The sequence below is a fragment of the Triticum urartu genome, chromosome 6, assembly GCF_003073215.2.
Source record: "Triticum urartu cultivar G1812 chromosome 6, Tu2.1, whole genome shotgun sequence".
NCBI classification, from domain to species: domain Eukaryota; kingdom Viridiplantae; phylum Streptophyta; class Magnoliopsida; order Poales; family Poaceae; genus Triticum; species Triticum urartu.
The window spans coordinates 61,816,333-61,842,552 of NC_053027.1; the positions used below are offsets into that span (position 1 = coordinate 61,816,333).

General features: G+C 42.0%; 1 protein-coding gene across 1 annotated transcript; it reads left to right on the forward strand.

Moving 5' to 3' along the window:
* Positions 1 to 18,187: 18,187 nt before the first annotated feature.
* On the forward strand, positions 18,188 to 23,400 carry LOC125513407 (protoheme IX farnesyltransferase, mitochondrial-like). The gene is made up of 7 exons (XM_048678525.1): positions 18,188 to 18,534; positions 19,990 to 20,119; positions 20,364 to 20,501; positions 20,627 to 20,760; positions 22,332 to 22,457; positions 22,549 to 22,652; positions 22,774 to 23,400. The coding sequence occupies exons 1-7, from the start codon at positions 18,266 to 18,268 to the stop codon at positions 23,172 to 23,174; spliced, it is 1,302 nt and encodes a 433-aa protein (XP_048534482.1). The 5' UTR covers positions 18,188 to 18,265; the 3' UTR covers positions 23,175 to 23,400.
* The last annotated feature ends 2,820 nt before the right edge of the window (positions 23,401 to 26,220 follow it).

Below are 26,220 nucleotides of genomic sequence, written 5' to 3' on the forward strand. Positions count from 1 at the left end.
TTTCTCGTGAGCGCTAAAGTTTCTGTTTTTTACAGCAAGATTAACAAGACTTTCCCCAAGTCTTCCCAATGGTTCTACTTGGCACAAACACTAATTAAACACAAAAAACACAACAAAAACAGAGGCTAGGTAAATTATTTATTACTAAACAGGAGCAAAAAGCAAGGAATAAAAATAAAATTGGGTTGCCTCCCAATAAGCGCTATCGTTTAACGCCCCTAGCTAGGCATAAAAAGCAAGGATAGATCTAGGTATTGCCATCTTTGGTTGGTAATTCTTCAATGAGGCATCTACCATCCTTAGGAATTTATTTCTTTTTATTGATTATCAAACTTTTAGGCACAAGATCGAGAAATTCATTTGTAACAAATGGTTCCTTAATGACAGCAAAAAGATTAGGATGAATACTTATAGATTTGAGATCTACAGTTTCTTTGCTAGAGGATTCACCTTTGTTTTTAGGAACATACATGAGCTTGGAAATTTTAGTTGGAGGGCTTGGGGTATTCTTTACGGAAGAAAAAGTGGTTCCCAAGTTGGTAATGATACCCTCAAGTTTATCAATTCTGGTGGAATCATGATTTATTCTTTCATTAACTATAGGTTCCTTCTCTTCAATATTTTTCAAAGTTACTCCTACTTTAGCTCCATATTGGGTAATTTGGTTGTGGATATTTTTATCGAAATTTTCAATCAAATCAATGGTAGCAACTTTATTTTCAATAATTTCAAGCTTTTGCATTACATGCTCCAAAGTTAACATAGTTCCATTAACCAAGAGAGGTGGTGAGCCAAATAAATCTATCATAGCATTATAAGAATCAAAAGTGTGGCTACCCAAGAAATTCCCTCCGGTAATGGTATCAGGGACATATCTGTACCAAGGAGCAACGCCAACATAAAAATTGCAAAGAAGAATGGAAGTAGATTGCTTCCTGGTAGATCTATTTTGAGCATTGCAAATTCTATACCAAGCGTCTTTTAGATTTTCTCCCTCCCTTTGCTTAAAATTTAGAACTTCATTCTCGGGAGACAACGGAGAAGATAGAGGACTTTCCATAGCGACAAGCAGACGGAAAAGAGGCGAATAGAGAAAGAGAAGGAGGATAGAGAGAGAGAGGGCGAATAAAACGGCAAGGGTGAAGTGGGGGAGAGGAAAACGAGAGGCAAATGGCAAATAATGTAATGCAGGAGATAAGGGTTGTGATGGGTACTTGGTATGTTGACTTTTGCGTAGACTCCCCGGCAACGGCGCCAGAAATGGCTCGTTGTCGGGAGTCAAATATTGACTTGCGCGAACCTCCCCTGCAACGGTGCCAGAAATCTTCTTGCTACCTCTTGAGCACTGCTTTGGATTTCCTTGAGGAGGAAAGGATGATGCAGCAAAGTAGCGTAAGTATTTCCCTCAGTTTTTGAGAACCAGGGTAACAATCCAGTAGGAGGCTACGCGCGAGTCCCTCGTACCTGCACAAAGCAAGTAACTCCTCGCAACCAACGTGATAACGGGTTGTCAATCCCTTCACGGTCACTTACGAGAGTGAGATCTGATAGATATGATAAGATAATATTTTTGGTATTTTTGTGATAAAGATGCAAAGTAAAATAAAAGCAAAGTAGTAAGCAAAGGAAATAACTAAGTATTGGAAGATTAATATGATGAAGATAGACCCGGGGGCCATAGGTTTCACTACTAGCTTCTCTCAAGAGCATAAGTATTTTACGGTGGGTGAACGAATTACTGTTGAGCAATTGACAGAATTGAGCATAGTTATGAGAATATCCAGGTATGATCATGTATATAGGCATCACGTCTGAGACAAGTAGACCGACTCCTGCCTGCATCTACTACTATTACTACACTCATCGACCGCTATCCAGCATGCATCTAGAGTATTAAGTTCATGAAAACAGAGTAACGCCTTAAGCAAGATGACAGGATGTGGAGGGATAAATTCATGCAATATGATAAAAAAACCATCTTGTTATCCTCGATGGCAACAATACAATACGTGCCTTGTTGCCCCTACTGTCACTGGGAAAGGACACCGCAAGATTGAACCCAAAGCTAAGAACTTCTCCCATTGCAAGAAAGATCAATCTAGTAGGCCAAACCAAACTGATAATTCGAAGAGACTTGCAAAGATAACCAATCATACATAAAAGAATTTAGAGAAGATTCAAATATTGTTCATAGATAGTCTTGATCATAAACCCACAATTCATCGGTCTCAACAAACACACCGCAAAAAGAAGATTACATCGAATAGATCTCCACAAGAGATGGGGAGAACATTGTATTGAGATCCAAAAAGAGAGAGGAAGCCATCCTAGCTAATAATTATGGACCCGAAGGTCTGAGGTAAACTACTCACACTTCATCGGAGAGGCTATGGTGTTGATGTAGAAGCCTCATGATCCGATACCCCCTTCGGCGGAGCTCCGGAACAGGCCCAAGAAGGGATCTCGTGGATACAGAAAGTTACGGTGGTGGAATAGGGTTTGGCTCGTTCTGATCGTTTGGGAGGTATGTAGGTATTATATAGGAGGAAGGAGTACATCGGTGGAAGCAACAGGGGGCCCACGAGGGTGGAGGGCGCGCCCTGGGGGGGGTAGGCGGGCCCCCTCCTACCTCGTGGCCTCCTCCTTTATTTCTTGACGTAGGGTCCAAGTCTCCTGGATCATGTTCGGTGAGAAAATCACGTTCCCGAAGGTTTCATTCCGTTTGGACTCCGTTTGATATTCCTTTTCTTCGAAACCCTAAAATAGGCAAAATAAACAGCAATTCTAGGCTGGGCCTCCGGTTAATAGTTTAGTCCCAAAAATAATATAAAAGTGGATAATAAAGCCCAATAATGTCCAAAACAGTAGATAATATAGCATGGAGCAATCAAAAATTATAGATACATTGGAGACATATCAGAATCATGTTAGAAAATTGCCACATTTTATGAAATCTGGCAAATGGATGTCAAAACTACATTCCTTAATGGATTTCTTAAAGAAGAGTTGTATATGATGCAACTAGGAGGTTTTGTCGATCCTAAAGGTGCTAACAAAATGTGCAAGCTCCAGCGATCCATCTATGGACTAGTGCAAGCATCTCAGAGTTGGAATATACGCTTTGATGAGGTGAACAAAGCATATGGTTTTATACAGACTTGCAGTGAAGCCTGTATTTACAAGAAAGTGAGTGGGAGCACTACAACATTTCTGATAAGTATATGTGAATGACATATTGTTGATTGGAAATAATGTAGAATTTTCTATAAAGCATAAAGGAGTATTTGAAAGGAGTTTTTCAAATAAAGACCTCGGTGAAGCTACTTACATATTGAGCATCAAGATCTATAGAGATAGATCAAGACGCTTGATAAGTTTTTTCAATGAGTACATACCTTGACAAGATTTTGAAGTAGTTCAAAATGGAATAGTCAAAGAAAGAGTTCTTACCTGTGTTAAAAGGTGTGAAATTGAGTAAGACTCAAAGCCCGACCACGGCAGAAGATAGAAAGAGAATGAAAGTCATTCCCTATGCCTCGGCCATAGTTTCTATAAAGTATGCCATGCTGTGTACCAGATCTATTATATACCCTACACTGTGTTTAGCAAGGGAGTATAATAGTGATCTAGGAGTAGATCACTGGACAGCGGCCAAAATTATCCTTAGTGGAATAAGGATATGTTTCTCGATTATGGAGGTGACAAAAGGTTCGTCATAAAGGGTTACGTCGATGCAAATTTTGACACTGATCCAGATGACTCTAAGTCTCAATCTGGATACATTTTGAAAGTGGGAGCAATTAGCTAGAGTAGCTCCGTGCAGAGCATTGTTGACATAGAAATTTGCAAAATACATATGGATCTGAATGTGGCAGACTCGTAGACTAAACTTCTCTCACAAGCAAAACATGATCACACCTTAGTGCTCTTTGGGTGTTAATCACATAGCGATGTGAACTAGATTATTGACTCTAGTAAACCCTTTGGGTGTTGATCACATGACGATGTGAACTATGGGTGTTAATCACATGGTGATGTGAACTATTGGTGTTAAATCACATGGCGATGTGAACTAGATTATTAACTCTAGTGCAAGTGGGATACTGAAGGAAATATGCCCTAGAGGCAATAATAAAGTTATTATTTATTTCCTTATTTCATGATAAATGTTTATTATTCATGCTAGAATTGTATTAACCGGAAACATAATACATGTGTGAATACATAGACAAACATAGTGTCACTAGTATGTCTCTACTTGACTAGCTCGTTAACCAAAGATGGTTAAGTTTCCTAACCATAGACATGAGTTGTCATTTGATTAACGGGATCACATCATTAGGAGAATGATATGATTGACTTGACCCATTCTGTTAGCTTAGCACTTGATCGTTTAGTATGTTGCTATTGCTTTCTTCATGACTTATACATGTTCCTATGACTATGAGATTATGCAACTCCCATTTACCGGAGGAACACTTCGTGTTCTACCAAACGTCACAACGTAACTGGGTGATTATAAAGGTGCTCTACAGGTATCTCCGAAGATACTTGTTGAGTTGGCATATTTTGAGATTAGGATTTGTCACTCCGATCGTCGGAGAGGTATCTCTGGGCCCACTCGGTAATACACATCACTATAAGCCTTGCAAGCATTGTAACTAATGAGTTAGTTGCGGGATGATGTATTACGGAACGAGTAAAGAGACTTCCCGGTAACGAGATTGAACTAGGTATTGAGATACCGACGATCGAATCTCGGGCAAGTAACATACCGATGACAAAGGGAACAACGTATGTTGTTATGCGGTTTGACCGATAAATATCTTCGTAGAATATGTAGGAGCCAATATGAACATCCAGGTTCCGATATTGGTTATTGACCGGAGACGTGTCTCGGTCATGTCTACATAGTTCACGAACCCGTAGGGTCCACACGCTTAACGTTCGATGACGATTTGTATTATGAGTTTATGTGTTTTGATGTACCGAAGGTACTTCGGAGTCCCGGATGAGATCGGAGACATGACAAGGAGTCTCGAAATAGTCGAGACATAAAGATCGATATATTTGACGACTATATTAGGACATCAGAAAGGTTCCGAGTGATTCGGTTTTTTTTTTGGAGTACCGGAGAGTTACGGGAATTCGCCGGGGAGTATATGGGCCTTATTGGGCTTTAGGGGAAAGAGAGAAGAGAGGCTGCGCGCCCCCAATGCTTAGTCCGAGTTGGACTAGGGGGAGGGGCGGCGCCCCCTCCTTCCTTCTCTTATCCCTTTCCTTCTCTCCTACTCCTACTACTTGGAAGGGCTCTTAGTTCTACTAGAAAAGGGGGAATCCTACTCCCGGTGGAAGTAGGACTCCCTTAGGGCGCGTCATAGAGAGGGCCAGCCCTCCCCCTCCTCCACTCCTTTATATACGGGGAGGGGGGCACCCCTTGGAGACATAACAATTGATCATTGATCTTTTAGCCGTGTGCGGTGCCCCCTTCCATCATAATCCACCTCAGTCATATCGCAGCGGTGCTTAGGCGAAGCCCTGTGTCGGTAGCATCATCATCACCGTCATCACGCCGTCATGCTGACGGAACTCTCCCTCGAAGCTCTGCTGGATCGGAGTTCGTGGGACGTCATCGAGCTGAACGTGTGCTGAACTCGGAGGTGCCGTGCGTTCGGTACTTGGATCGGTCGGATCGTGAAGACGTACGACTACATCAATCGCGTTGTGCTAACGCTTCCGCTTTCGGTCTACGAGGGTACGTGGACACACTCTTACATCTCGTTGCTATGCATCACCATGATCCTGCGTGTGCGTAGGAATTTTTTTGAAATTACTACGTTCCCCAATAAAAAGACCCAAAGGGGCAGATCCAACTGATCTCAGCCATCGAACTAAGTTAATCCAACGACCTAGACTGCTCCAATGGCGAGTGTTAAATGTGTTTAACATGCAATTAATATCATACCAAATATTACACTAATCATAGGATTAACGCACAAATAATAGCATACCTAAAATCCGCGTCCAATTAATATATTGCCTAAATATTTAACGTGTGTTGCACGTGCGCATTTACTAGTATATCTTAAAGAGATGTTCATGTCTTGGAAAGAAAAAAATCACATGTTCAAAAACAAGTGTCCATGTATCTTGTACTGTTGGGGAAAGTAGTAATTTCAAAAAAAATCCTACGCACACGCAAGATCATGGTGATGCATACCAACGAGAGGGGAGAGTGTTGTCCACGTACCCTCGTAGACCGAAAGCGGAAGCGTTAGCACAACGCGGTTGATGTAGTAGTACATCTTCACGATTCGACCGATCAAGTTCCGAACGCACGACACCTCCGAGTTCAGCACACGTTCAGCCCGATGACGTCCCTCGAACTCCGATCCAGCCGAGTGTTGAGGGAGAGTTTCGTCAGCACGACGGCGTGGTGACGATGATGATGTTCTACCGACGCAGGGCTTCGCCTAAACACCGCTACAGTATTATCGAGGTGGACTATGGTGGAGGGGGGCACCACACACGGCTAAAAGATCAAATCAATTGTTGTGTCTCTGGGGTGCCCCCTACCCCCGTATATAAAGGAGCAAGGGGGGAGTTGCGGCCGGCCAGGAGGAGGCGCGCCAGGAGGAGTCCTACTCCCGCCGGGAGTAGGACTCCCTCCCTTCCTTGTTGGATTAGGAGAAGGGAGGAAAGAGGAGGGAGAGAGGAAGGAAAGGGGGGGGGGGTGCCGCCCCCCTCTCCTTGTCCTATTCGGACTAGAGGGGGAGGGGCGTGCGGCCCTACCCTAGCCACCTCTCCTCTTCTCCACTAAGGCCTACTATGGCCACTCCTCGTCATGTCCGTGATCACATCCGGGACTCCGAACAACCTTCGGTACATCAAAACTCATAAACTCATAATATAACCGTCATCGAAACATTAAGTGTGCGGACCCTACGGGTTCGAGAACTATGTAGACATGACCGAGACACGTCTCTGGTCAATAACCAATAGTGGAACCTGGATGCTCATATTGGCTCTCACATATTCTACGAAGATCTTTATCGGTCAAACCGCATAACAACATACGTTGTTCCCTTTGTCATCGGTATGTTACTTGCCCGAGATTCGATCGTCGGTATCTCAATACCTAGTTCAATCTCATTACCGGCAAGTCTCTTTACTCGTTCCGTAATACATCATCCCGCAACTAACTCATTAGTTGCAATGTTTACAAGGCTTAAGTGATGTGCATTACCGAGTGGGCCCAGAGATACCTCTCCGACAATCGGAGTGACAAATCCTAATCTCGAAATACACCAACCCAACAAATACCTTCGGAGACACCTGTAGAGCACCTTTATAATCACCCAGTTACGTTGTGACTTTTGGTAGCACACAAAGTGTTCCTCCGGTAAACGGGAGTTGCATAATCTCATAGTCATAGGAACATGTATAGGTCATGGAGAAAGCAATAGCAACATACTAAACGATCGAGTGCTAAGCTAACGGAATGGGTCAAGTCAATCACATCATTCTCCTAATGATGTGATCCCGTTAATCAAATGACAACTCATGTCTATGGCTAGGAAACATAACCATCTTTGATCAACGAGCTAGTCAAGTAGAGGCATACTAGTGACACTCTGTTTGTCTATGTATTCACACAGGTATTATGTTTCCGGTTAATACAATTCTAGCATGAATAATAAACATTTATCATGATATAATGAAATAAATAATAACTTTATTATTGTCTCTAGGGCATATTTCCTTCAGTCTCCCACTTGCACTAGAGTCAATAATCTAGATTACACAGTAATGATTCTAACACCCATGGAGTCTTGGTGCTGATCTTGTTTTGCTCGTGGAAGAGGCTTAGTCAATGGGTCTGCAACATTCAGATCTGTATGTATCTTGCAAATTTTTATGTCTCCCACATGGACTAGATCCCGGATGGAATTGAAGCATCTCTTGATGTGCTTGGTTCTCTTATGAAATCTGGATTTCTTCGCCAAGGCAATTGCTCCAGTATTATCACAAAAGATTTTCATTGGACCCGATGCACTAGGTATGACACCTAGATCGGATATGAACTCCTTCATCCAGACTCCTTCATTTGCTGCTTCCGAAGCAGCTATGTACTCCGCTTCACACGTAGATCCCGCCACGACGCTTTGTTTAGAACTGCACCAACTGACAGCTCCACCGTTCAATGTAAACACGTATCCGGTTTGCGATTTAGAATCATCCGGATCAGTGTCAAAGCTTGCATCAATGTAACCATTTACAATGAGCTCTTTGTCACCTCCATAAACGAGAAACATATCCTTAGTCCTTTTCAGGTATTTCAGGATGTTCTTGACCGCTGTCCAGTGATCCACTCCTGGATTACTTTGGTACCTCCCTGCTAGACTTATAGAAAGGCACACATCAGGTCTGATACACAGCATTGCATACATGTAGAGCCTATGGCTGAAGCATAGGGAACATCTTTCATCTTCTCTCTATCTTCTGCAGTGGTCGGGCATTGAGTCTTACTCAACTTCACACCTTGTAACACATGCAAGAACCCTTTCTTTGCTTGATCCATTTTGAACTTCTTCAAAACTTTGTCAAGGTATGTACTTTGTGAAAGTCCAATTAAGCGTCTTGATCTATATCTATAGATCTTGATGCCCAATATATAAGCAGCTTCACCGAGGTCTTTCATTGAAAAACTCTTATTCAAGTATCCCTTTATGCTATCCAGAAATTCTATATCATTTCCAATCAGCAATATGTCATCCACATATAATATCAGAAATGCTACAGAGCTCCCACTCACTTTCTTGTAAATACAGGCTTCTCCAAAAGTCTGTACAAAACCAAATGCTTTGATCACACTATCAAAGCGTTTATTCCAACTCCAAGAAGCTTGCACCAGTCCATAAATGGATCGCTGGAGCTTGCACACTTTGTTAGCTCCCTTTGGATCGACAAAACCTTCCGGTTGCATCATATACAACTCTTCTTCCAGAAATCCATTCAGAAATGCAGTTTTTATATCCATTTGCCAAATTTCATAATTATAAAATGCAGCAATTGCTAACATGATTCGGACAGACTTAAACATCGCTACAGGTGAGAAGGTCTCATCGTAGTCAATCCCTTGAACTTGTCGAAAACCTTTCGCAACAAGTCAAGCTTTATAGACAGTAATATTACCGTCAGCGCCAGTCTTCTTCTTGAAGATCCATTTATTCTCAATGGCTTGCCGATCAACGGGCAAGTCAACCAAAGTCCACACTTTGTTCTCATACATGGTTCCCATCTCAGATTTCATGGCCTCAAGCCATTTTTCGGAATCTGGGCTCACCATCGCTTCTTCATAGTTCGTAGGTTCGTCATGGTCTAGTAACATAACCTCCAGAACAGGATTACCGTACCACTCTGGTGCGGATCTTAGTCTGGTTGACCTACGAGGTTCAGTAACAACTTGATCTGAAGTTCCATGATTATCATCATTAACTTCCTCACTAATTGGTATAGACGTCACAGGAACCGGTTTCTGTGATGAACTACTTTCCAATAAGGGAGCAGGTATGGTTACCTCATCAAGTTCTACTTTCCTCCCACTCACTTCCTTCGAGAGAAACTCCTTCTCTAGAAAGGATCCATTCTTAGCAACGAATGTCTTGCCTTTGGATCTGTGATAGAAGGTGTACCCAACAGTCTTCTTTGGGTATCCTATGAAGACACATTTCTCCGATTTGGGTTCGAGCTTATCAGGTTGAAGCTTTTTCACATAAGCATCGCAGCCCCAAACTTTAAGAAACGGCAACTTTGGTTTCTTGCCAAACCACAGTTCATAAGGCGTCGTCTCAACGGATTTCGATGGTGCCCTATTTAACGTGAATGCAACCGTCTCTAAAGCATAACCCCAAAATGATAGTGGTAAACCAGTAAGAGACATCATAGATTGCACCATATCTAGTAAAGTACGATTACGACGTTCAAACACACCATTACGCTGTGGTGTTCTGGGTGGCGTGAGTTGCGAAACTATTCCGCATTGTTTCAAATGTAGACCAAACTTGTAACTCAAATATTCTCCTCCATGATCAGATCGTAGAAACTTTATTTTCTTGTTACGATGATTTTCAACTTCACTCTGAAATTCTATAAACTTTTCAAATGTTTCAGACTTATGTTTCATTAACTAGATATACCCATATCTGCTTAAATCGTCTGTGATGGTGAGAAAGTAACGATACCCGCCGCGAGCCTCAATATTCATTGGTCCACATACATCAGTATGTATGATCTCCAATAAATCAGTTGCTCGCTCCATAGTTCCGGAGAACGGCGTTTTAGTCATCTTTCCCATGAGGCACAGTTCGCAAGTACCAAGTGATTCATAATCAAGTGGTTCCAAAAGTCCATCAGTATGGAGTTTCTTCATGCGCTTTACACCGATATGACCTAAATGGCAGTGCCACAAATAAGTTGCACTATCATTATCAACTCTGCATCTTTTGGCTTCAACATTATGAATATGTGTATCACTACTATCGAGATTCATCAAAAATAGACCACTCTTCAAGGGTGCATGACCATAAAAGATATTACTCATATAAATAGAACAACCATTATTCTCTGATTTAAATGAATAACCGTCTCGCATCAAACAAGATCTAGATATAATGTTCATGCTCAACGCTGGCACCAAATAACAATTATTTAGGTCTAATACTAATCCCGAAGGTAGATGTAGAGGTAGCGTGCCGACGGCGATCACATCGACTTTGGAACCATTTCCCACGCGCATCGTCACCTCGTCCTTGGCCAGTGTTCGCTTAATCTGTAGTCCCTGTTTTGAGTTGCAAATATTAGCAACAGAACCAGTATCAAATACCCAGGTGCTACTGCGAGCTCTGGTAAGGTACACATCAATAACATGTATATCACATATACCTTTGTTCACCTTGCCATCCTTCTTATCCGCCAAATACTTGGGGCAATTCTGCTTCCAGTGACCAGTTTGCTTGCAGTAGAAGCACCCTCAGTCTCAGGCTTAGGTCCAGACTTGGGTTTCTTCTCTTGAGCAGCAACTTGTTTGTTGTTCTTCTTGAAGTTCCCCTTCTTCTTCCCTTTGTCATTTTTCTTGAAACTGGTGGTCTTATTGACCATCAACACTTGATGCTCCTTCTTGATTTCTACCTCCGCAGCCTTTAGCATTGTGAAGAGCTCGGGAATTGTCTTATCCATCCCTTGCATGTTATAGTTCATCACGAAGCTTTTGTAGCTTGGTGGCAGTGATTGAAGAATTCTGTCAATGACGCTATCATCCGGAAGATTAACTCCCAGTTGAATCAAGTGATTGCAATACCCAGACATCTTGAGTATATGCTCACTGATAGAACTATTCTCCTCCATCTTGCAGGTGTAGAACTTATTAGAGACTTCATATCTCTCAATCCGGGCATTCTTCTGAAATATTAACTTCAACTCCTGGAACATCTCATATGCTCCATGACGTTCAAAACGTCGTTGAAGTCCCGGTTCTAAGCCATAAAGCATGGCACACTGAACTATCGAGTAGTCATCAGCTTTGCTCTGCCAGACGTTCATAACATCTGGTGTTGCTCCTGCAGCAGGTTTGGCACCTAGCGGTGCTTCCAGGACGTAATTCTTCTGTGCAGCAATGAGGATAATCCTCAAGTTACGGACCCGGTCCGTGTAATTGCTACCATCATCTTTCAACTTTGCTTTCTCAAGGAACACATTAAAATTCAATGGAACAACAGCACGGGCCATCTATCTACAATCAACATAGACAAGCAAGATACTATCAAGTACTAAGTTCATGATAAATTTAAGTTCAATTAATCATATTACTTAAGAACTCCCACTTAGATAGACATCCCTCTAATCCTCTAAGTGATCACGTGATCCAAATCAACTAAACCATAACCGATCATCACGTGAACTCGAGTAGCTTTCAATGGTGAACATCACTTATGTTGATCATATCTACTATATGATTCACGCTCGACCTTTCGGTCTCAATGTTCCGATGCCATATCTGCATATGCTAGGCTCATCAAGTTTAACCTGAGTATTCTGCGTGTGCAAAACTGGCTTGCACCCGTTGTAGATGGACGTAGAGCTTATCACACCCGATCATCACGTGGTGTCTAGGCACGACGAACTTTGGCAACGGTGCATGCTCAGGGAGAACACTTTTATCTTGAAATTTAGTGACAGATCGTCTTATAATGCTACCGTCAATCAAAGCAAGATAAGATGCATAAAAGATAAACATCACATGCAATCAATATAAGTGATATGATATGGCCATCATCATCTTGTGCTTGTGATCTCCATCTCCGAAGCACTGTTATGATCACCATCGTCACCGGCCGACACCTTGATCTCCATCGTAGCATCGTTGTCGTCTCGCCAATCTTATGCTTCCACGACTATCGCTACCGCTTAGTGATAAAGTAAAGCATTACAGGGCGATTGCATTGCATACAATAAAGCGACAACCATATGGCTCCTGTCAGTTGCCGATAACTCGGTTACAAAACATGATCATCTCATACAATAAAATTTAGCATCATGCTTTGACCATATCACATCACAACATGCCCTGCAAAAACAAGTTAGACATCCTCTACTTTGTTGTTGCAAGTTTTACGTGGCTGCTACGGGTTGAGCAAGAACCGTTCTTACCTATGCTTCAAAACCACAATGATAGTTTGTCAAGTTGGTGTTGTTTTAACCTTCGCAAGGACCAGGCGTAGCCACACTCGGTTCAACTAAAGTTGGAGAAACTGACACCCGCCAGCCACCTGTGTGCAAAGCACGTTGGTAGAACCAGTCTCGCGTAAGCGTACGCGTAATGTCGGTCCGGTCCGCTTCATCCAACAATACTGCCGAACCAAAGTATGACATGCTGGTAAGCGGTATGACTTATATCGCCCACAACTCACTTGTGTTCTACTCGTGCATATGACATCTACGCATAAAACTAGGCTCGGATGCCACTATTGGGGAACGTAGTAATTTCAAAAAAAATCCTACGCACACGCAAGATCATGGTGATGCATAGCAACGAGAGGGAAAAGTGTTGTCCACGTACCCTCGTAGACCGAAAGCGGAAGCGTTAGCACAACGCGGTTGATGTAGTCGTACGTCTTCACGATCCGACCGATCAAGTACCGAACGCACGACACCTCTGAGTTCAGCACACGTTCAGCCTGATGACGTCCCTCGAACTCCGATCCAGCCGAGTGTTGAGGGAGAGTTTCGTCAGCACGACGGCGTGGTGACGATGATGATGTTCTACCGACGCAAGGCTTCGCCTAAGCACCGCTACAGTATTATCGAGGTGGACTATGGTGGAGGGGGGCAACACACACGGCTAAATGATCAAATCAATTGTTGTGTCTCTGGGGTGCCCCTGCCCCCGTATATAAAGGAGCAAGGGGGGAGGTGCGGCCGGCCAGGAGGAGGCGCGCCAGGAGGAGTCCTAATCCCACCGGGAGTAGGACTCCCTCCCTTCCTTGTTGGATTAGGAGAAAGGGGGAAAGAGGAGGGAGAGAGGAAGGAAAGGGGGGGCGCCCCCCTCTCCTTGTCCTATTTGGACTAGAGGGGGAGGGGCGCGCGGCCCTGCCCTAGCCGCCTCTCCTCTTCTCCACTAAGGCCTACCATGGCCCATTAAGCCCCCGGGGGGGTTCCGATAACCCCTCAGTACTCCGGTAAAATCCCGATTTCACCCGGAACATTTCCGATATCCAAATATAGGCTTCCAATATATCAATCTTCATGTCTCGACCATTTCAAGACTGCTCGTCATGTCCGTGATCACATCCGGGACTCCGAACAACCTTAGGTACATCAAAACTCATAATATAACTGTCATCAAAACTTTAAGCGTGCGGACCCTACGGGTTCGAGAACTATGTAGACTTGACCGAGAGACGTCTCCGGTCAATAACCAATAGTGGAACCTGGATGCTGATATTGGCTCCCACATATTCTACGAAGATCTTTATCGGTCAGACCGCATAACAACATACATTGTTCCCTTTGTCATCGGTATGTTACTTGCCCGAGATTCGATCGTCGGTATCTCAATACCTAGTTCAATCTTGTTACCGGCAAGTCTCTTTACTCGTTCCCTAATACATCATCCCGCAACTAACTCATTAGTTGCAATGCTTGCAATGCTTAAGTGATGTGCATTACCGAGTGGGCCCAGAGATACCTCTCCGACAATCGGAGTGACAAATCCTAATCTCGAAATACGCCAACCCAACAAATACCTTCGGAGACACCTGTAGAGCACCTTTATAATCACCCAGTTACGTTGTGACTTTTGGTAGCACACAAAGTGTTCCTCCGGTAAACGGGAGTTGCATAATCTCATAGTCATAGGAACATGTATAGGTCATGAAGAAAGCAATAGCAACATACTAAACGATCGAGTGCTAAGCTAACGGAATGGGTCAAGTCAATCACATCATTCTCCTAATGATGTGATCTCGTTAATTAAATGACAACTCATGTTTACGGATAGGAAACATAACCATCTTTGATCAACGAGCTAGTCAAGTAGAGGCATACTAGTGACACTCTGTTTGTCTATGTATTCACACAAGTATTATGTTTCTGGTTAATACAATGTAGCATGAATAATAAACATTTATCATGATATAAGGAAATAAATAATAACTTTATTATTGCCTCTAGGGCATATTTCCTTCATGTACCAATAGTCATTATTTACTTAGGAAAATAATAGCAAGAAACAAAAAAGGATGGAAAACAAACGTTAAGTCTATACCAATATAAAAAGACCCAAAGCGGCGGATCCTACTGATCTCAGCCATCGAACTAAGTTAATCCAACGACCTAGACTGCTCCAATGGCGAGCGTTAAATGTGTAATTAATATCATACCAAATATTACACTAATCACAGGATTAACACACAAATAATAGCGTACCTAAAATCCGTGTGCAATTAATATATTGCCTAAATATTTAACGTGCGTTGCACGTGCGCATTTACTAGTATATCTTAAAGAGATGTTCATGTCTTGGAAAGAAAAAAAATCACATGTTCAAAAACAAGTGTCCGTGTATCTTGTACAAATAGTCATTTTTTACTTAGGAAAATAATAGCAAGAAACAAAAAAAGGATGGAAAACAAATGTTAAGATGAGTGAAAAAGAATAGGAATATATAAATATAATAAAGGATGGAAAACAAAAGTTAAGATGAGTGAAAAATAATAGGAATAGATAAATATAATAAAAATTTAAGAGAACTAAGGGGAAAAATAAGACAATGACTTGGATGCAATTCAGTGTGTGGTGTTGTTCAGTTCAGAATGAAGAAAGATGATGTCCTTATGACCTGCTCCTGTGTGAGATAGAAAATTGGGCTTGCAGAGTGCAATCCAGTTATAATGTGGTTCAGTTGAGAGTAAAAGGAAAGAAAGAAGGACGAAATTGTACGCAACCTTGTCTCTCCTCCCTTCGTTTCTCCTCCAAGGAAAGATGACTAGGGTTTCTGCCTCCCGTTGGCTGCGCCGCCGATCTACCACGTCTCCTGTGGCCTTAGGGCCATGGGTGCATGGTGGATCCCGGCCCTTGCCGGTGGGAGGGCTCCGTTTTAGGTGCTTTAAGTTTTGTTAGGGTCCGTGTTTTGATCAGGAAGACGAGACAACGACGGCTTCTTGAAGACGGAAATAAGGTTCTCCCCGCCTAGCCCCCGTACCGGTGGTACGTCTAGTATCGTTGGAGAGCGTGTGGAAGTGTGTCTCCCGCGGATCTCGCGGGATTTGGTTGGTGGTTGTATTTGGTGGATTTGCTCGGGTCCGGTCTTTGTTCATGTGTCTTCACATTGGGTCCTTCCGATATAAGCTTCTCTTCAATGGCGACGGTTGTTGTTCTAGTGCGTTGGTCCTACTGGGCCTTATCATAACGACTTCTTGACTGTCTACTACAACAAGTTATGCCTAGTTTCGGCGAGGGAGGGGCGATGACGGCGGCGCGCCTTCAGTTCACTTCAATGCTTATAGTCGTCGCTAGGTGATGTATGAATCTGGATGTATTTTTATTATTTTTTATGTTGGATGTACTGTCATGATTGAAGATGAATAGATTGGAAGTTTCTCGCAAAAAAGAAAAAAAGAAGCACAAGAGAGAGGATATAAGGTCCTATTTGTTTGGGCTTTTTGCTTCTGCTTTTGCAGCTTTTTCATTTTAGCCAAAAAGCCAAAAAAGCTCCTAAATAGGTGCTTTTTTGCTTCGGCTTTTGGCTTATATCATCATATTGATTCATAAGCCAAAAGCTGAAGCAAAACACCCCTATTTAAGAGTTTTTGTTGCTCTTTTACCAAATAGAAAAGCTGTAAAAGCAGAATCAAAAGCCAAAACAAATAAGGCCTAAATTGCGTGGTAGAAAAAAAATCTTCCCTTTTTTCTACGCAGTTGCACTTTCATTAGCTGTAGTTTGAAACAATCCAAGTTTTAACAGTCCTCGCCTATGCATAGTTAGTGGCTTGGTGCTACTTATGTTAAAAGATTCACAACTATCTAGGAGTTTCTACCAAGTAGAGTGCACTCTTCCTATTGGAGCATTAGTATACTTCAGTTCTACTAGAGTATCCATCTTATTTTGTGTGCAAATATTTGTGTGATATTTTGGCACATAAATTTAGTCTCAACGGAAGACAATAGTTTAGACTTGATTCTGATAACTTCGTCTAATATGTTTTTGTTCTTAATTTTAGTATGAATATAAATTACTTGCGTAGTTGCATTGTTTTGACTCATCCAAGCTAGCTGTATAGTAGAAGTTTAGCATGCTCACAAGATGATTTGGTTGGGTTTTGATAATGAGTATCATTGCTCTGTGCATGCTGAGAAGGTTATTTATATGTGCTGAATTGATTAAATTATACTTCTTGAGAGTAGTTGTTTGGGATTATTTGTGAACAAATTGAACCCGGAAGATGCTTCAGGAATAGACCCGTCGCAAAGGCCCCTATAATTATAAGTTCTAGGTGTCACCATATAAAATCTAAGAATTTCTTTGAAAGTGGCAATCTTACAATGCAGAACTTAAATTACACTGAAATCATTACAAATTTTGTTTAACTAGAATCTTGGTGCGTGGATGGAGAAAGAAGAAAAGGAGAAAATAAAATAGTAAGAAAAAAAAAGAACGACTATGCTGCTTGATGTGCATGGGATTTATAAAAAATATGTTAGACAGGATTAATGTGGAACCACCAAAGCATGTATGACTCAATGCAATGCACGGATATTGATTTAAAAACCACAAGTTTTACTTCTTTGAACACATCATAGATAGAGACATTCATACATACGCATATATACACACCCGTATGAAAGCACACACGCATACTTTACCCTATTAGCACTACGAGAGACCGAGCCGGCACATCATCTTGAGATTGATGAAATCGTCACACACACTTTCGTAGTCAACAAGACGTCAACGCACATCCCCGAGGGGCTTGAAATAAATCCAGAAAAATGCGATCATCAATGCAGGTCTAGAACTTCCCTGATGGTTCATTCCGCCCACAAAGAATATAGCCATCTGAGCTACACTCAGTTCGTCAAATTGCAATGAATAGGCTTTTTGTTGGTCACTAGATGATACCTCGCACGTTGTTGCGGGAACGTTTGTAATACATCCAGTTAGAATTGGTTGTATGAAACATGAATTTTTAGAGTTATAATATAAGAACTAAAGCTAAAAATAAGTATGATTTGTGGTGTTTGATTATTGTATAATGTAAATATCCTAATAGAATGTAAACTCTCATGCATGTTTGCATGTCCAAGTGGCTTTTTATTATGCATGATTATATGTTGTGGTGGGTCTTTCTTCTTGCATGTTGAATGATGAGGTGACATACTTGCATGTTTTTTTTTGAGCATCAGTACATACACAAGCGCTCATATACACACGCATACACTCACCCCTATAAACGCACACACGCACACTCTATCTCTATGAGCACCTCCAAAAAACTGAGCCGGCATATCATCTTGAGAGAAATAGGCTAGCGAGGGCTAGCCATTTAGATATAGTAGAAGATTACGAGAAAGAAAAAAGAAACATGAATAAGTTTTTTTTAGGGCAGAAAAGTGAATAAGTGGAGTTCTCGGCAGCTCCATCTCTTTGGCCGAAAGCGTCCACCAGATCTTTCCGGCATCCGCGTCGCTCGTCGTCGCCTCCGCCGCCATGTGGAGAGGCGGCGCCACCGCCGCCTCCGCCGCGAGGGCTCTCCGCTCGCGCATGCTCGGAGACCCCGTTCACCACCCCTCTACGGCTATTCTCCCCATCCCTTCGGCGCGCGCCGCCTGCTCGGCACCCTCTGCCGCCTCCCCCGCGCCCATCGTCGCTGAAGCGGCGGCCGCCTCGGTAGCTGTTTCGTCGGGAGCCAGATCCGCCTCCGACGTGCTGCGTCACTACGGGCAGTGCTACTGGGAGCTCTCCAAAGCCCGCCTCAGGTGCGCGATTTGCTTCCATTTCCCTTCAGAAGACCAATTCTATTCTTACAATTGATGTTTTTCAGAATGAAATAAAGATATGCTTTTCAATTTTTGAGGTTATATTCCGAAGAAATGAACTTCATCAACTTTGTGATTTGGGATCTATAACAGTCGAGCTAAATTGTGAACCCTTTAACAATTTGGGATCTATGACTCATTAATACCCCTTAAAGTTTATGCGCTGCAGGATCTCGTATGCTAAATTGTGAACCTTCGGTTCGTAATATTGGCTCTATAAAATTAACTTATGATACTGTTCAGGAAACATATGATGCTATGTGAAAAACTAGCTAATGGAGCCCTTTTGTTTGTAATGTAGAAATGGAATTGTAAGTGTACTGCAGACTGGACAAGCCACCTCTTTTTGTTATAACCACAACGATGGAAACACCAAATTTCTTGATAAGCAAAACTGCCTTCAAGTTACCTTATAACACACTAAACAGAGGTGTGATGCAGTAGATGTCTTTATACTTAGGTGCGTTTATTAAGCATGACCTCTTCTCTTCTCGTTGTTCTTGTTTTTGCTTCACCATTCAGTTTTATTGTGCTTTTGGAGCCATGTCCTGAAATATTAGGGTTTGGCCAAAGCTTTTGCGTGCGGCGGAGATGCTAGATAGTAGATAGTGTCTGCTGCCAAATCATTACTGTCTTGATCGGTCCACCTTGACAATGTATGCATAGTGGTCAATTAGTGGTTTAGTGTGCCTGAAAAGCTAAGATGATCTTTGTAGCGGTAAAAATGAACTATAATTTAATTATTTCCTTTATGTTTTTGTCATAAGGTGTTTAGTATCGTTAGTTTTTTCCATTCATCGGATTTTATAAATTGTAATTGCACTCGACTTCTAGCAATCTTTCCTCATATGATAAGATATGAAACAATATCCCATATGTTTGTAGTCCAAATGTTCTGTTGCATGTTCTCTTTAGAATTCATATTGCACATATGGTATTTATGTTCTATTGTTTGTTGAACCACATGGTACCCCTATTTAGAATGGGGAATACAATTCATAGGCGATAAACTTTGAAAGTCTCCTGTACCATCTAACATCCATTACGACTTATTTTTGGTTAGAATGCATAAATTGAATCGAGAGTTTGATACAGTACCTCAAAGTTCAATTAGTCAAAATCTCTCAGACAGTAGGCATAACCATCTATTCTCCCTAAACAAATTCTAGTTTTAATGCCTTCTTTGGAGAAATTGTTCTGTGGGATTTATGTATGTCTGGAGAGTGCACGTATGGGTTAATATGTGTCCCTTGGATATATTCAGACAATCTTATGATTTTGAATTTGCCATGGTCTGTGTCTTGCATCTTGGAACTCCTTGTGGCTGACAAATTATTTGTCCTCTTGTTGCATTTCTTTTATTTGATTATACGTTCTATTTTTTATGGTATTTAGTGCACTTGTCGTGGCAACATCGGGGGCTGGATATGTGCTCGGTAGTGGCAGCATTGTAGACATTGCTGGACTTTGCTACACATGCACTGGTACCATGATGGTTGCAGCATCTGCCAACACTCTCAACCAGGTATGTGCTTGTTTTTTGGGGCAGCCTTTTCCATTAGCATGTTGGTTAACCAAACCAATATTCATTGTGTTCACATTCTTGCAATCCTTTTATGTTCATTGTCACACAATGTCACACTTCAATATCAGTTTTTGAGAAGTTATTCTGATTTTCTTACATATTTACATCGGGATTTATAGATATCATATACACCTGGTTATCACGCTTAGAGACAATGAACTTGGTGCATCGACATCCTTTTCAGGTGTTTGAAATAAAGAATGATGCTAAAATGAAAAGGACAATGCGACGGCCCCTACCATCAGGGCGTATTAGTCCTGTGCATGCTGCCATGTGGGCTACAACTGTTGGAACTGCAGGAACAGCATTATTGGCTTGCAAGGTTCGGCTCTTTGCTGTTTGCTTGTACTTGCTTTACACTTTGTTTAAAGTGTATGCGGCCACTGTAGATGGTATGATGCTGTTATTGGAACTAAACATTAAGAAATTTTGGCAAGGTCTGTGCAGGCTAATGACTTAGCTGCTGGGCTTGCAGCATCCAATCTCATTCTGTATGCATTTGTATACACTCCACTGAAGCAAATACACCCTGTCAATACATGGGTGGGAGCGGTTGTTGGCGCCATTCCGCCACTTCTAGGGTATGTTACTACTGAAGACACATTTCTGGATTATCTAGGTGCAGGTTGAAGGTGGTATTTTATATGTTGAAAATAATGGAGCGAGTGTATATTCTTCATCTCCTATTTTAATTTCTTATTGTGCACCCTGGTTTTGGTCATTTAATGGCCTGGCAACTGGAACAATCTGGTTTAGTACTGCCATGAAGATCATGCATGGCTCGGCGTATGGGATTGGGTAATAGAACATGGCTTAGGGAGGATGAATGAGGGGGATGACAGATTGATAAACTATTCTCTTATTGCGTGATTAAATGTGATACATGCTAGTCCTTTATGTAGGACGACTAACTTGATCCGCAAGTCGTATTTCAGTTTAGACCAAAGTTAAAAAAGGTGATAGGTGCTAATTGTGAGTTTCACCACTGCCTTGCGCTTTTCTGACCAAAGCGCACGCTTAAGCTCACATTAACCACTAGGCGTTTTGCTATTGCCTAGAGCCTAGGCATGTCTTTTTTAATGGTTTAAACTCAAGACCAAACCATAACTACCTTCCTAGTTCAGTTGGACTCTTCTTAATTTAACTAGTCTCTTTGTAATGGACCCAACTGTATCCAACAAGGATAAATACTAATCGAGTTACTCCTTTTCTTAACTTTCCAATCTCTAGCATAAGCTATCCAATGCCTTCACGGATAAGCCTATTTCCTGCTGCCTTGTGCACCCACGGCCATAACAGATTCGTCAGAATGAAGCAACATATACATCGTAGAGCCCTCTGGACCTACAAGCTTAAACACACAAATTGAAGTTATGGACTACTTACTCTCAAAACCATAGCTGCTGACATGAAGCATCAAACTGGATGATACCACTGCCCTCGAGACTGTTTCAGGCCATACAGTCACATCTTAAGCAAGCAAATAAAAAAAAGGTCGCTTATAGGCTCAGAGTCCAGTAATACTTCAAGGAGAAGGAAAGCTCTAAATCTCCTGCCGGCATTATAAAGGAAGGAGATACGAGAAAACAAATTTACAACTGGACGCGACTCTTTCTGTTACCTGAGCCCTTCTTGTACTGGAATGCTGGCATTATTGGACTAGAAGGTCTTTAGGGGCTGGGATACACAGTGGTGCAGTTAAAGCAATAAGTGCATTAGATGAATATATGATGACTCGGATTTGAGAACTGGAATAGGTATTGGGTGTATGTTTTTTCTCTCAGTCCAGACTAATAAGTTCATAAAGAAGAAACCTTTACATCTGTCCTTGACCACAGCATCCAGCTATTCATAATCACCCGCCTACATTTCTACTTCCTCTGTACCAAAATGTAAGACGTTTTTTGGTTTTGCATAGGGCATAAAAAACATCTTACATTTTGTTACGGAGGGAGTATTTCAGAAATTCTTCAGTATTTGTAGCATTGCTCTAATAGACTGCCTGCACAGGTGTAGAATATCATGCTTTAGTGCATCATGGGCATATATATATTCTGTGTATTATTGCACTCTTGTTTATTTGTTGAATGATTATTAATGGAGCTGTGCAATATGTTTACACGGCATGTGGCCCTTATTTATCTTGACACAGGTGGGCGGCAGCAGCATCTGAACTGTCACTCAACTCTATGATTCTGCCGGCTGCTTTGTACTTTTGGCAGTTACCACATTTCATGGCCCTTGCGTACTTATGCCGCGCTGACTACCTTGCTGGAGGGTAACTCAATTATTCCAACTGTAGTAGTTACATCAAAATGTTAACTGGTCCTAATTTGTATCCTTGACATGTGATTGGCTTGTTGATTCAGGTATCGTATGCTCTCTTTTGCTGATCCTACTGGCAAGAGAACTGCATGGGTTTCACTCAGAAATTGTCTCTACATGCTGCCGTTGGGGTTATTTGCATATAACTGTAAGTACTAAAAAATCATATAGGTTCTCTAGTTTCCATTTGCTTCTACTACTACTTATAATAAAGTACTTGGTCAAACTTGGGATCTTTCTTACTCATGGAACTAACTAATGCTTTGTAGGGGGGCTAACATCCGAATGGTTCAGTTTTGAAGCATCGCTTCTAACGACGGGCCTCGCCATTGGAGCCTTATCATTTGTACTGGCTCCTAGTCAGAAGAGTGCAAGAAGAATGTTCCATGGTAGCCTCTTGTATCTTCCTGCTTTGATGGCTGGACTTATATTGCATCGGCTGCCCAACGAACAGAAGGAGCATAACAACATTCATCAGACTAGTGAGATCGCTGGGGTTCTCCGCGGCGCCGAGCTGTGGGACGAAGAAGAAAGAGCTAGACAGAAACAGGAAGACCTGAAACATTCTCGTCGTGCTCAATCACGCCCTCCAGTTGCCTATGCTTCTGTAGCCCCATTCCCCTTCTTGCCTGTGCCTGTGTACGTCTCTCCAGAAGCTCATGAGTTTTGAAAACCTTGTCCCAGCAGCCAGGGCTGCAATGGTTTCATCTTCCTTCCTTTTTGTCTGTTGTCAGAAAATTCTTTTCCGCTCTTGACAGGAAATTTTACCGCTCAGGGGAATTCCTATTTGTATTGTTGAATTAAAATATGAGAATAATGAGCGCAATTTTTATTTGTAAAAAAACATAAATTCAGTTGTTGGGCTCACGTGAGTATAAAATCGATGTTTCAGAGTACCTTGATACAGGGCCATCTAGAAGCAACATGTATCTCATGCTTCCACAACTTCTCTTCTCTGCCTGGGTCTAAATTTCCAGCATTTCCAACCAATCATGCCTCCCTGTGATTCCTTGTTTGAATCAGCATGTGGTACAGTGAGTAAAGCTCCGGTGCCGCATGAGCAACAGGCTTCATCATAACCTCACGTGGAACCCAGTTGTCATTCTAGATATGTGCGTGGATTGGCCGTCTCCAATTCTACTTATCAGCCCTTGTTTCAACAAAACCCTTCCTTCCAAAACTGATCTCCAGATTTGTGAAGGCTTTGATCCCAAGTCTGCACCCAAAAAATCTCAGGGGCAGGAAAAAGTAAACCGCTTTTGGAATTTGTGCACGAGCGATGCCACATGGGCCGGCCTGGTAGCGTAGGCTTTAGTCTACGTTAGGTGCCAAGCCTCGGCTAAAAGCGCATGCATCCATGTTTGTTTTTGCTTCACATTTTGGTGTTTGACATTTTATTGTAATTTTAAAATTTTAATTCAAAAATATTTGTGTATTAAAAAAATCTGTGAAGTCAGAAAAACTTCCTGACTTTTTACAAAAAATATGAATTCAAAAAGTGTTCACATGTTCAAAAAACATTTGCAAACTTGAAAAACGTTTCATGAATTAAAAGATGTTCAAGAATTTAAAATTTTATTCATGAATTCAAAAATTGATCATGAATTTGAAATATGTATGTGGATACAAAAAATGTTCTTAAAATTGAGAAATGTTCATGAAATAAATCTGTTCAAAAAATTGAAAATTGTTTGTAAAATTAAAAAAAATCAGGAATTTCTAAAAAGGTAAAGTAAATAAAAAACAAACAAGGGAAAAAATAGAAGGAAAACCGGAAAATCAATAGAGACAAAGGATGAAAGAGAAGAAAATAAAACCGGCTAGAACCTTATTAAGATCATGTGTGAAAGATAGAGAAAGGAGGAGAGAGAGCGCGAAGATGGCGCTACATCTATCTCTCGGCTACAACACCGCAGAGGTGCAGACTAGGAAAAAAGCTTGCATGAGCCCATGTCAATGCAAATAAGAAGTAAAGAAGATGCTAGCTCCTCCCTTTTGATTAGTGTAAGGCTGCTGCCAATGCATTGGTGCTTAGATGAGGTGCTAAGCACACTAAATAGCTTAGCAACTATACTCCCCAACGCATAGGTGCTTAGATGAGGTCCTGAGCACATTAGATAGCTTAGGAACTGTACTCCCCAATGCATAGGTGCTTAGATGGGGTCCTTCCTTTAATGATTTAGCAACTAAAGTTTTTCATACATTGGTGGGTTTCTTTCATTTCAATGTTTTTCCTAGTTCACGCACTTGGCATTTTCTTCCTGGGGTCACAATCACCACACTCACCTCTCACACTCACCTCGGCCACATCAGATTCTTCATTTACATGACAGGCTTAGCACTGGTATAAGGTGGAGCATTGGGAGGGGCCGAAGTGACAGCGCAAATCATGATTAGTGCTACAACCCAACATACCTCGTACTGCTTAGATCAATTTTGCGTGGTGACATATGTGGGTACACATTATTTCGTTGGACATATTGTAGCTACTCTCTCCTATCAATATTAATTGTCGAGGATTTAGCATAAACTTCATATTAGATCTATGACAAATAATACGAATCGGACGATTTTTGTTGTTGTTGTTGTCTCTTGTCCTCGAAAAAGAAGTTTCACCCGTTCTCTTCCTTCCATTGGCTAAATATATTTAAGAAAAGTATAATCAAACACGGGAAAATATATCAAAGTTGCCAAACATTTTACCAACTCAGTTGGCTCCAAACCAAATGAAGCTCTAGCATTTCTGCCGAATTTTTGGCAGCCACCCACAATGGCTATAACCCAAACAATAATGACCTTGCTTTGGTCATGCCAAAAAAATTAATCAGGCAAGTCGGGGCTCAAAACACACGCTCTACGACGCAACGGTATGCTTGCCACTACCCCATCATTCGCCCCAGCCTGTTAACCACCCGAGAAAGTCAGAAATAGTCGTTACCAACGAAAAGCAAAGTTTTAAGTTTTGTGATACTACAACCGCATACCAGCACCACCCCATCATGCATCAATCCCTTACCTAAACCCTCTACCAATCCGAGAAAGAAAAAAACAATAACAATGCGCCCGGGTCGAGACGCGCCGAACGTTAGGTTACATGCGCTAATCATCATCAGCTGGTGGTTTGTTTAGTCGATCCGGACGGTGTGTACGGCGAGGAGCGAGCGACTTAACGCGGCAACTGCCAGCACAATATTCTACTACTCCCATACCCTAAAAAAATAGTGATTGTACTTACGTAGTTGGATCGATCTAACAACAGCCATGGCTATGGCTAGCTCGATCGCCCTAGGCTAGGCAGAGCTGTCCTAACGACCAAATCAAGCCATGATTGCCGCGCTGGGTACGGTTAGCCGCGGTCTCTACGTACTACTAGCGCCCACGGGCCGCCAAATGGAGACTCGACGCGGGCGGTCGGAGCGAGGCCGACCCGAACGAGCCAGCAGCAGACCTGCCTCAAAAGAAGAAGAAAAATGAAACTGCCTGCAGCTGTACTGCGCGCCATATGATGAACCCAGCTACGCTCATCCGGACTTTAATCAATCAATTTTGCAGGTCCTGACGGGACGAGCGGCAGGGTCGCACCTCACCAGTGCATTTGCTACGGACGCTGGCGACCTGGCGTGCTGTTTAAATTCGAAGATAAGTAGACGGGTCTCCGTCAAAATGAACAAAACTGACCCTTATCTGAAACTTCAACATAAAATGACCCTAATCTA

What these genes read in the sequence shown, in the direction of transcription:
- LOC125513407 (XM_048678525.1), top strand. Translation starts at nt 18,266, where the DNA reads ATGTGGAGAGGCGGCGCCACCGCCGCCTCCGCCGCGAGGGCTCTCCGC. An exon ending in CTGCCAACACTCTCAACCAG is followed by an intron (nt 20,120 to 20,363) that starts GTATGTGCTTGT and finishes CATCCTTTTCAG; the next exon opens with GTGTTTGAAATAAAGAATGA. An exon ending in GCTGACTACCTTGCTGGAGG is followed by an intron (nt 22,458 to 22,548) that starts GTAACTCAATTA and finishes TTGTTGATTCAG; the next exon opens with GTATCGTATGCTCTCTTTTG.